This window comes from Capra hircus, chromosome 4 (assembly GCF_001704415.2).
Source record: "Capra hircus breed San Clemente chromosome 4, ASM170441v1, whole genome shotgun sequence".
Classification (NCBI taxonomy): Eukaryota; Metazoa; Chordata; class Mammalia; order Artiodactyla; family Bovidae; genus Capra; species Capra hircus.
The window spans coordinates 88,221,375-88,234,401 of NC_030811.1; the positions used below are offsets into that span (position 1 = coordinate 88,221,375).

Below are 13,027 nucleotides of genomic sequence, written 5' to 3' on the forward strand. Positions count from 1 at the left end.
AAACAGTGTTGGGAAAACTGGACAGCTACATGTAGAAGGATCAAATTGGACTACTCTCTCATACCACGTACAAAAATAGGCTTATATCTAAGACATGAAACCAAAAAGCTTACAGAAGAAAGCACAGGCAGTAAACTAGAGCACCACACCAAGAGAAGTCATGGCAATGAGACACCTGAGCACCACAACTACAAAGCAGCCCCCGGACAGGCTCGCTGCAACCAGAGAAAGCCCTCGTGAGCAACAAAGACCCAGCACCCACAAAAACAAGCGTCAAACTTCCAAAACACTTTATATGGAAAGACAAAGGAACTCTAGAAATAGCTAAAACAACTTCCAAACAGAAAAATAAGGATAAAGCAGAAGGAATCTACTGATTTCAGGATTTACTCCACAGCTACACCAATTAAGACTGTGTGGTACTGATATAGGTAATAGATAAATGTTACAGGATAAACAACCTATAAATAGATTCACACAATATGCCCAAATGATTTCTGACAAAGTGCAAAAGCATCTTAATGGAGGAACGATACCTTTTGAACAAACGCAATTGGACAACCATAGGGTAAAATAAACAAAAAAGAACAAACTTCAACCTCAAATCTATAGATTATATAAGAATGACTCAAAATGGATCAAGGACTTTAAAAATAGGAGAAAATCTTCAGATCTAAGAGTAAATAAAGAGTTCTTAGATTTGACACCAAAACCATGATCTATAAAGTAAAAACTAACTGGACTTCATCAAAATTAAAAACTTTTACTCCATGAAAGACTTTGCTTACGAGGATAAAGGGGGAAGGTAGAGAGTGGGAAAAAATATTTGGTAATTTAGTAACTACATATTCAACAAAGGACTAGTATCTAGATAATACAAGGAGTACTCAAAACTTAACAGTAAAAATATAAACAGTTCAATTAGAAAATGAAGAGTTCAATTAGAAAATATGAAGAGTCATTTCACTGAAAAGGATAAACTGATGGCTAATAAACATATGAACAGATTTTCAACGTCAGTAGCCACTACAGAAAATGTAAATTAAAACCACAATAAGGTATTACTACACACTTATCAGAACTGCTGAAATGAAAATAGTAACAACACCAAATGCTAGTGAGGATGTGGAGAAGTTAGAACAGTCATACACTGCCACTAGGAATGTAAAATGATACTATCAGTCTAGCAAACAGGTTGGCAGTTTCTTAAACCATGAACAGGCAACTACCATATGACCCAGAAACCCATGGATATTTACTCCAGAGAAATGAAAACTTACCATGATATTATAATTAAGAAAATATATACATTTTGGTCTTAATCCATGGATCCTGGCACACAGCTCCAAAATTCCTATAATGTCCTAACTGACATAGAGCAAAGGTATAAAAACGGTATGAATTTAACAGAAGCAGAAGATATGAAGAAGAGGTGGCAAGAATACACAGAAGAATTATACAAAAAACATCTTAATGACCTGGATAACCACAATGGTGTGGTCACTCACCTAGAGCCAGACACTGGAGTGTGAAGCCAAGTGGGCCTTAGGAGGCATTACTATAAACAAACCTAGTGGAGGTGAAGGATTTCCAGCTGAGCTACTTCAAATCCTTAAAGATGATTCTGTTCAAGTGTTGCATTCAATATGCCAGCAAATTGAGAAAACTAAGCAGTAGCCATAAGACTGCAAAAGGTCAGTTTTCATTCCAATCCCATTAAAGAACAATGCCAAAGAATGTTCCAACTACCACACAACTGAGCTCATTTTACATGCTAGCAAGGTAATGCTCAAAATTCTTCAAGCTAGGCTTCAACAGTATGTGAACCAAGAACTTCCAGATGTACAAGCTGGATTAAAATAGGCAGAGGAAGCAGAGATCAAATTGCCAACATCCTTTGGATCATAGAAAAAGCAAGGGAATTTCTGAAAAAAATATCTACTTCTGCTTTCTTGAGTATGCCAAAGCCTTTTACTGTGTGGATCACAAAAAACTGTGGAAAATTCTTCAAGAGATGGGAACACCACACCACCTGACTTGCTTCCTGAGAAATCTGGAGGTCAAGAAGCAACAGTTAGAACCGGACATGGAACAACAAACTGGTTCCAAATCGGGAAAGGAGTACGTCCACACTGTGTATTGTCACCTTGCTTATTTAACTTATATGCAGATTACATCATGAGAAGTGTTAGCCTGGATGAAGCACAAGCTGGAATCAAAATTGCAGGAGAAATATCAATAACCTCAGATATGTAGATGACACCACCCTTATGACAGAAAGCAAAGAACTAAAGAGCCTCTTGATGAAAGTGAAAGAGGAGAGTGAAAAAGTTGGCTTAAAACTCAACATTCAGAAAACTAACATCACAGCATCTGGTTCCATCACTTCATGGCAAATAGATGGGGAAACAGTGGAAAAAGTGACAGCCTTTATTTTTTGGGCTCCAAAATCACTGCAGATGGTGACTGCAGCCATGAAATTAAAAGACGCTTGCTCCTTGGAAGAAAAGCTATGACAAACCCAGACAGCATATTAAAAAGCAGAAATATCACTTTGCTGACAAAGGTCAGTATAGTCAAAGCTACAGTTTTTCCATAGTCATCTACAGATGTCAGAGTTGGACCATAGAGAAGCCTAAGTGCCAAAGAATTGATGCTTTCAAGCTATGGTGCTGGAGAAGACTCTTGAGAGTCCTTTGGACAGCAAGGAGATCAAACCAGTCAATCCTAAAGGAAGTCACCTCAATATTCATTGAAAGGACTGACGCTGAAGCTCTAATAGTTCAGCCACCTGATGCAAGGAGCCAACTCACTGGAAAAGACCATGATGCTGGAAAAGATTGAAGGCAAGAGAAGGTGGCAATAGAGGATTAGATAGCTGGATGGCATCATCGACTCAAAGGACATGAGTTTGAGCAAACTCAGGGAGATGGGGAAGGACAGGGGAGCCTGGTATCCTACAGTACATGGGGTTGCAAAGTCAGACACGACTGAGTGACTGAACAGCAAGGAATGCTGCCTCCATTAAAATCTCTGAAGAAAGGCATTTGGAGGCTTCCCAGCTGGTGAGCATAGGGAGGTGCTGGGAGAGTGACAGGCCTGGAGAGGACGCAGAAGCTCCATGCCTCCCCTAAGTCCTGCCCTGTGCACCTCTTCTATCTAGCTCTTCCTGAGTTGTGTCCCTTCATAATAAACTAGTAATCTCTTAAGTAAATTTCCTTCCTGAGTTCTGCAAGCTGTTCTAGCAAATTACTGAACCCAAGGAAAGGATCGTGGGGACTTCTGTCTTTTGACTTGCAGCCGGTCAGTCAGAAGCATGGGTGACAACCTGGCCTTGAGAGTGGCGTCTGAAATGGAACAGTCCCGTGGGAGCTGACAACTAACTCCAGGTAGATGGTGTCAGAATTGAGTTAAACTGCAGAACACCACCAGTCTGAACTAGAGGACTGCTTGGTAGGGGGAAAAATACCACTAATCTGTTCAGAAGAATTCTGAGTGTTCAGAGAGAAAAACAGCGAGTAGTTTTTTCTTGTACGTTGACACCAAAACCTGTGAATGAACGTATGCAGCAGTCTTATTCAGAGTCAAAAACTGGAAACCACTTGAAACAAACTATGGTATATCCATACCATGTAATACTAGTGAGCAGTAATAAAAAGGAGCAAACTTGATACATTAAACAACTTGATGAATCTTTAGACAATTAAAAGAAGTCAGAAGTACCAATCCCAAAATGTCCTATTACAATTCCATTTATAGAACATTCTTAAGATGACAAAAATTATGTAAACTGGAGAACAGGCTAGTGGTTGGTAGGAGTTAAGAAGTGGGTGTGACTACAGAAGGGAAACAGGAAGGATCCCTGGGTGATAGAATTGTTCTGTATCTTCACTATATCAATGTCAACATCCTGATGGTCATATTGTACTCATCCTGTTACATGTTAGCAACTGAGAGAGGATACACAGGGTCTGTCTCTGAATATTTTTCTTAAAATTATGTATGATCTACAAGCATTTCAAAATTTTAAAAGTCTACTCCTTTTTTCCCCATATATAAGAAAGCATAAACAGATGAACATAAAGTTAACAAAGAATTAAAAGTAAAAAAAGTCCTTCCCCTCTCCTGCTTCAATGTCTACGTTTTAACTGTGTGCTAACTACATGATGGACTTTTTACTCTCTTGCAACTGCTGAATCTTTCATATAGAAGAATAAATGTAAGAATAAAAAACATGCTGTGATTATAAATAATGTAATCTCTTTACCAATGTTCCCTGGAAACGTCCTGGCTTCTTATACCATGCTTTGTTGCCTTCCTCTTCACAGACACACAGATGATCCATAAGTCCGTTACTATATAGAAAACATTTTCCTAACAAAGAAGATTACAATGGTCAACAATTATTTCACACAAGTGTATTATTTTTACCGATGATCAAAATAAAAATACCGGGAGAAGGATGAACAAGACACAATTTTGTCTTCACCTTTTAGGATGAAACAATCTGATTTGTTTAATGACAGCACTGGGCTCTAAACTCACAGTGGTGAAAAGCAATTGAATAAGTTACTGGATTCTGTGTGCAGGTCTATAGTTAAAAAATGTACACAGAAAAAAATTCTCTTCAGTTATCTGAGGGAATGGAGAGGAAAGATAAGAGGAAAACCTCTTTTGAAAAGACAGTATGGGTGTGCGTTTTCTCTATCTGATCAGAACTCTGTGGTATGTAAGGGAAATTCTGACCAAAATGCATTAGGAAACAATGCATATCTGAATCTTAAAAGAGCTCATTACAAGGAAAAAATCATATTAACTACATGAGGTGATGGATGCTGGCTAAACTTACTGTGGTAATCATTTTTCAATATATACATACATGAAATAATTATACTGTACTCCTAAAACTAACACTATGTTCTGTATCAATTACATCTCAACTGAAAAAAGTAGATTATGAAAAAATGTTTTTCATAATCTCAACCCATGCAAATAAAGCTATGCTTTGCCCCTTTCTCTGTATTTTTACTGGTTAATCTAGACACTGGCCAGCTCCCTTCTAATTGACTACAACTTTTTCTAATAATGATTCCTTCCCATTATTGGATTCATTCTTGCTCCCATAATTGTCTTCCCCACTTAACCATATATAATTCTGTCAGTTTCATAATACACTGGTCTACCTTTAATATACAGGAAACTACTCTGCTTTTCATCCTTTCCTACAATCCACCTATTCTTTCATCTACCTGAATACCTGTCGTTCATTCTGTCTCCCTGATACACATTCAACAGAGTGGAATTTATATATGAGCTTTTTTACAGTCTGTTTTCTGCTATTTAAACACATTTGAAATGACATTATCTTTATAAAAACCGCAAAATACAGATCAAGGAATTGTTATTTTGCCTATCTAATAAAAACATATAACTAGTCTTCTCAAAGTCCACATAAGCTCTAATGTCCAGCAATTAACCAAGCTGCTTGATAAAATATTGAATTTCCTATTACTATTCAAGCAACAATTCGATGCCTATTGGAGGAATACTGTAGGATGGGCACAGCTCTTGGACTAAAGTAGGAAGCTAGATTCAAGGTCCCTTATAAGTAAAATTCTGTTCTTACTTGTAAGGCATACACTGAAATACAAAATTGTCCTCTTCATTTGCTAGTAGGTTCATCAAAGTGTTACATGTGTTACATATATGCACACATATACACACAGCCTGTTGACTCTTGAACAACATGAGTCTAACTGTGAGGGTCTACTTATACAGATTGTTTTCAATAGTAAATACCACAGTGTTACACGATCTGCAGTTGGCTGAATCCAAGGATGAGGAACTACAAAAACAGAGGAATTATGGACACTGAGGACCAACTGTAAATTATAGGCAGATTTTCAGCTACACCAATGGTGGGCAACATTAACCTCCTCATTCTTCAAGGGTCAACTGTACTTGTTTTCTGCCTAGACTTCATCAGGTATAACTAAGAAATGAGGAAAATGTTTCCGCATGAAGATAAAGGCATCAGTTTTCAAAAACTGGCAAAAAGAGAATTTTTTTTTTTAAATGAATGCAGTGACATTTAAAAACCTAACATAACATTTTCAGGATAAGCTGAACACATACCTTTGGGGAATGGGTTGTTTTGGGCTTGGAGTCGAATTTTAACAACATCAAAGGGTGTCACTATGAAGATACATAAAATTTCAATTAACAAGTGATATCTGTAATTTGCAGCATAGATGTTTGTCCAAAGAAAATACACCACATGATACCTATATAATGGTTAAAACTATTTATCATAAAGTGGTTTTAAGTGTTAACATTCTAATTTTTTGCACTTGAATTTTGTTTAAAGAGGACCAACGAGAAAATGTAGTTACTTCTTTCACAGGTACTAAACTCTCATTTCGGAGAAGGCAATGGCACCCCACTCCAGTACTCTTGCCTGGAAGATCCCATGGATGGAGAAGCCTGGTAGGCTACAGTCCATGGAGTTGCTAAGAGTCGGACATGACTGAGCAACTTCACTTTCACTTTTCACTTTCATTCACTGGGGAAGGAAATGGCAACCCACTCCAGTGTTCTTGCCTGGAAAATCTCAGGGACGGGGAAGCCTGGTGGGCTGCCGTCTATGGGGTTGCAGAGTCGGAGACGACTGAAGCAACTCAGCAACAGCAGCAAACTCTCATTTATACTATTTCTACAGCTATAATTCCATTAACATTAAAGCTAAAATACTAGTATTTGTAAGAAAATGTTATCTAAGATAAAAGTGAATGTTCCAAAAGACCACTTAAATATCTAAAGATAACTATGTATTACAAGTAATCAATAATCCAATAATATAAGTCTCCCTATATTAAAGTCTCCCTCTGTTAAATTCACCTGTATCAAATAAAAACCACAGGTATTGAAAATTTGAGTAAGCTAGCCATAACTCATTCTTGCTATCATATTGTGTTACTCTATATGGGAACAGTGCAACAAAGGAAAATGGGCATTATGGTCTGAAGTAAAATACTATATTCTAAAGCAATTAGTTTACATTTGTTCTAACCATCTTGGGCTTCCTGGTGGCTCAGACAGTAATGAATCTGCCTGCAATGTAGGAGACCTGGGTTCAACCCCAGGCTCAGGAAGATCCCATGGAAAAGAAAATGGCAACCCACTCCAATATTCCTGCCTGGAGAATTCCATCGACAGAGAAGCCTGGTGGACTACACTCCATGGGATCACAAAGAGTCAGACACGACTGAGAACGAACATCTACTATCTTATTTAAATAAACTAGCCAACTTGTTCAAATGTTAACCTGGCACCTACTGTGTCATTTGGCTGTGTCTATAAGAAATTCATTTAAAGACAGAGAAATGTAGTCCAGAGAAATTTAAGCAATTCACTAAAAGCAAAGTAAATGATCATCTGAATTTGTTGGTACTGTAAGTTATCCACCTTCTATGTTTTTCATCATGCTCATATTTAACCCCATATTTTCACTATTTTAAAAAGGATAACAGTCATAAAAGTTTGATATTGACAGAGACCTCAAAGAACTTCAGATCTAAGCCCCTAAATTTAGAGAGGGAAAATTAAGTTCAAAGAGAATAAAGACAATCCCAAAGTACATTCATCCTGAGAACGGCAAAGCAAAGACTAGAATGCTCATCTCTCGATTCTCTGTCCAGGGCTCTTTCCTGTTATCATGATGAAGCATGAATGATAATATCATCAGTATTTCAGAGTAAAACTCAAGTGGGATCAATAATTCATTCAGATACATAATCTACATCCAGCATTACTGTACCCATCAGTGATGTTAGTATAGCTCCAGTGCAAGAGGCGAACATTTGCTGAAGCGGCGTCACTGTTGTAATTGGTGGTCCCTCTGATTCAGGATCCATATCCTTAACTAACAACAGCAAAATCTGTTAAAGAAAAGCAAGATGTAAAATAAAAATGTAACAGAAGATGCCCTCAAAACTAACTGCTAAAAGTTAAATAAACTATAAAAACTAAAACCAGTATTACTATCAAAGCACATCTTGACCAGCAGAAGTATACACATAAGTTCTATACACAAAGGCACAACACGGTTGTCATTAATAGAACATGTTCTCGGATGTTCCAAAAGTGTAATGTACTTCAGCTAAGCTATGTGAGCAGCATCACATTTGCAAGACAAATCAATAGAGCATTAAGAAAACAGACTCTGGCCATGGAACAGAATGAAAGCAGTTGACCAGTAAGACTCAAAATCAGAATTTGGTCTCATAAGAACCACTCAGATACTTGAATCTAGTAGAGTTATCAGCAAATATAGCACTATTTTTATTGCACTGCAAACACTGCTGCAAAAGTACAAAATAAACCAAAAGCATAACCTTCATAAAAAGCATTATTTTAGAAATAAGATAGTGAGAAAAGCAACATATACTCTTTCTGAAAAACTCAACACAAGAGTATAAAAATCACTTAGAAACTTATTAAAACAATAACCACGGGCAACATACAGTATCATCTTTCCAAAGGTCTATGTACACAAAAACGCAAATATGGAGGCAGATTACATCTAACCAAATATGTACAAACATTCAAGTATCTATACATGCATCTTTTTTGAAAGACAAAATAGATTAACACCATTCATAGCTTTTAGTAGCCAACTTTGATGCTTAAAAAGATAGATGTATTAATGAATACAGATTGACATTATCATTTTTAATGCTTTCATGGTATTCAATTATATTTATTTCGCCTCTTAGATATTCAGGTTATTGCCAATTTATTAATTCTTTAATTTCATAAACTCTCATATAAATATCTTTATACATACATCTTGTTGTAGTGTCTTTACAATTACTATAGGAGAAAAAGTAAGATTGCTGGGCTAAACTAAAAACCTGAGAAAAATTACCAGTGCTTTCCAGAAAGACTGGACCAATTTATATTTCTATGGAAATACATGAGTTACTGTTAGCCCATAAATTCACCAACACTCTCTCATACTACATATCATTTACTTTTTCTGACCCATTTGAAAGTAGACTGCATACTATATCATACCCCCTTCATCCTAAACACCTCAGAATACTTTCATATAATTGAGGTCCAATTACCAAATTTAGGAAACAATACTGACAGTATTCTAAAGTTCATTTTCCAATTCTGTCAATTATCCCAATTACAACCTTTATAAAAAAGAATGCGTCCATTGTTTCTTTAGGCTTTTATTATTTACCTACCTGATTTAAGTCTTTTCCTCAACTCTATGTTCCAATATTTTATTGTTTGTAACATCAGTATCTGAAAATCTGTAGTGAAAAAAGAAAGAAACTGTCTTATCTTTTCACACAGGAAACGGATAGCAAACCTAAAGGAAAGGAGTATATAAAAAAACTTTAAAACATAAATCAACTAATATTTATTAACTATTATTATGAAATATTTTATTAAGTACTTTGCAGAATATGAAGAGCACTCCAGAAATATTATCATCAGAGTTATAAAAGTATTATCACACAAAAATCTTCATATTATCCCAGCAAATATACTCTACTTGAAAAGCAGACAATTCTAAACCTGAACATACTGACCCATCTTAGTATCAACAGGAGTTGAACAACCAGATTTTGTGACGCTTGGAGGAAATTCAGACTAAAGTAACATGGTAAACATGTGTATATTGCCACAATACAGGAGAAGGTAACACTCTGGTCTACAGGACTAAGGTCTTAGCTTCTTCACGTGAAAGTACGGTGGGAAAAAAGGTGGCAGGGAGGCACACTGTTCTAGAATAAAGGAATCCACTCAAATGCATCCTGGTTTAAATAAGAGAATTTTAAAAAGCCAGTTTGAAAGTAACTAAAGAAATCTGAATGTGGGTTGCATATCAGATATTTTTAAAGTATTCTTGATTTTGTTCGGTGGATAATGTTATTGTGCATACACAAGAGGTCTTTTGGAATGATTTTGTTTGCTGCCTACTGTACAATATTACGGACTTCTATCTATAGTTCTTCAGGCACTCTGTTTATTAGATCTGATCTCTTGAATCTATTTGTCAAATTTCCTCTTCTTCAACAAACAATGCAAAGAAATAGAGGAAAACAACAGAAAGGGAAAGATTAGAGATCTCTTCAAGAAAATCAGAACTATAAAAGAACATTTCATCCAAAGATGGGCACAATAAAAGAAAGAAGTGGTAAAGACCTAATAGAAGCAGAAGAGATCAAGAAGAGATGCACAGAAGAACTGTACAAAAAAGGTCTCAATGACCCAGATAACCATGATGGTGTGATCATTCACCCAGAGCTAGACACTGTAGAGTGTTAAGTCAAGTGGGCCTCAGGAAGTAATGCTATCAGTAAGGCTAGTGGAGGTGATGGAATTCCAACAAAGCCATTTAAAATCCTAAAAGATGATGCTATCAAAGTGCTGCACTCAATATGTCAGCAAATTTGGAAAACACAGCAGTGGCCATAGGACTGGAAAAGGTTGATCCGCATCCCAATTCCCAAGAAGGGGAGTACTAAAGAATGTTCAAACCACTGGACAATTACACTCATCTCCCATGTTACTAAGGTTACGCTCAAACTCCTCAAAGTTAGACTAGCATCACGTGAACTGAAAACTTCCAGGCATACAAGCTGGATTTAGAAAAGGCAGAGGAACCAGAGACCAAATTGCCAACATTTTCTGGATCATAGAGAAAGCAAAGGAATTCCAGAAAAACATCTACCTCTGTTTCATTGACTATGCTAAAGTCTTTGACTGTGTGGATTGTAACAAACTGTGGAAAGCTCTTAAAGAGAAGGGAATACAAGACCATCTTATCTGTCTCCTGAGAAACCTGCGTGTGGGTCAAGATGCAACAGTTAGAACTCTGTATGGAACAACTGACTGGTTCAGGATTGAGAAAGGAGTACAACAAGGCTGTTGTTTACTGTCATCCTGTTTATTTAATTTATACGCAGAGCACATCATGAGAAATGCCAGGCTGGGTGAGTTACAAGCTGGAATCAAGATTACCAGGAGAAATATCAACAACCTCAGATATGCGGATGATACCACTCTAATGAGAGAAAGCAAAGAAGAACTTAAGAACCTCATCATGAGGGTGAAAGAGGAGAGTGAAAAAGCCAGCTTACAACTAAATATTGAAAAAAAAACTAAGATCATGGCATCTGGTTCAATCACTTCATGGTAAACAGAAGGGGAAAAGGTGGAAGCAGTGACAGATTTCCTCTTCTTGGGCTCTAGAATCACTGCAGATGGTGCCTGCAGCTGTGAAATTAGAAGACAACTGCTTCTTGGCAGAAAAGCTATCACAAACCTGTGTTAAAAAGCAAAGACATCATTTTGCAGACAAAGGTCCGTATAGTCAAAGCTATGGTCTTTCCAACAGTCACATATGGTTGTGAAAACTGGACCATCAAGAAGGCAGAGCATTGAAGAATTGATGCTTTTGAACTGTGGTGCTGGAGAAGACTCTTGAGAGTCCCTTGGACAGCAAGGTCAAATCAGTCAATCCTAAAGGAAATCAACCCTGAATATTCATTGGAAAGAATGATGTTGAAGCTCCAATACTTTGGCCATCTGATGCGAAGAGCTGACTCATTGGAAAAGACCCTGATGCTGGGAAGAACTGAGGGCAGGAGAAGAGGGAGACAGAGGATGAGATAGTTGAATGGACAATGGACTGACTCAGTGGATGGACCCAGTGGACATGAGTTTAAGTACGCTCCTGGAGATAGTGAAGGACAGGGAAGCCTGGCATGCTGCAGTCCATGGGCTTGCAAAGCTGGACATGACTGAGCGACTGAACAAGAGAATCAAGTGATAACCTTGGGATTTTGATTTCATCTGCCTGATGATTAGTCTCGCTCAGTGTCTTTTCACACACTGTTGGTCATTTGGACCTCATCTTTGAAAAATGTTTATTAAAGTCTTCTATCCATTTTTAAATCAAATTATTTGGTTTTTAAGCTGTAGGTGCTTCATAAATATTTTGGATACTAGACCCTTAATAGATATATTGTTTGTAAATATTTTTCTCCCATTCTATAGACTGTCCTTTTACTATAGTTTACTGCCTTTGGTGTATAGAAACTTTTCAGTTTAATATACTTTCATTTTTATTGTTGTTTCTCATGTCACATCCAAGAAATCACTGCCAAGATAAATGCTACGAAGCTGCTATTCTGTTTTCTTCTAGGAGTTTTTATATTTGGGGCCTCACGCTTAAATCTTAATCCATTCTGAGTTGATTTTGTATATGGTATAAGAAAAAGGTCAAAGTTCTTAATGTAGCCAAATTTATTGATCTTTTCCTTTACAGATAACACTTTTTTGTGCTTTCTTTAAACAATCTTTCCCTACTCAAATGTCCAAAACATATTCATCTATATTTCTCCCTAAAAGTTTTAAACTTTTGCTATCACCAAATTTTAAGTCCTTAATCCATGACTGAGTGACAAAACTTTCACCTTCAATCCATGCAGAAGTATTTTAATAGCATGTGAAGCAGTGATCCAATTTCACCTTTTTCCATGTTAAAACAGATAAACCACTTTACCCAGCTCCAATATTAAATCCCTCTGGGACTTCCCCAGTGGTCCAGTGGTTAAGACTTTGTCTGCCAATGCAGGGGGTACAAGTTCAATCCCTGGTCAGGAAGCAAGGATCCCCTAGGCCTCAGGGCCAAAACATGGAAAGATAAAAGCAATACCGTAACAGACTCCAAAAAGACTTTAAAAATAGTCCATGTCAAAAAATATATATATTAAAAAAAATATTAAATCCCTCCTTTCTCCTTTAAACTGACATACTACTTGGTCAAAACTAAGTTTCATTTTGGTATGGAATTGCTTCTGGTCTCTCTATTCTATTTGCCAACTTATGCATCCTTAAACTGTAGCACACTCTATTATTATTACGTCCTAAGAAGCCCTCCTGTTTGGTAGGGTAAGTCTACCCTCCCTGTTCCTCTTCTTCACAAGTGTCATGCTTCTCTTGG

At 36.9% G+C, this 13,027-nt stretch overlaps 1 protein-coding gene across 3 annotated transcripts in view; it reads right to left on the minus strand.

The window, feature by feature from the left end:
• Positions 1-13,027, minus strand: part of LOC102176015 (solute carrier family 25 member 40) — an 81,433-nt gene that overhangs the window by 31,456 nt on the left and 36,950 nt on the right. For all 3 annotated transcript variants that reach the window (XM_018047306.1, XM_005679058.3, XM_018047307.1), the window contains exons 2-5: positions 9,255-9,323; positions 7,817-7,937; positions 6,136-6,195; positions 4,268-4,374 (exon numbers count right to left, since the gene is read on the minus strand). In XM_018047306.1, the coding sequence (XP_017902795.1) occupies positions 4,268-4,374; positions 6,136-6,195; positions 7,817-7,913 (264 nt within the window). In that variant the 5' untranslated portion in view covers positions 7,914-7,937; positions 9,255-9,323. The remainder of the gene's footprint in view (positions 1-4,267; positions 4,375-6,135; positions 6,196-7,816; positions 7,938-9,254; positions 9,324-13,027) is intronic.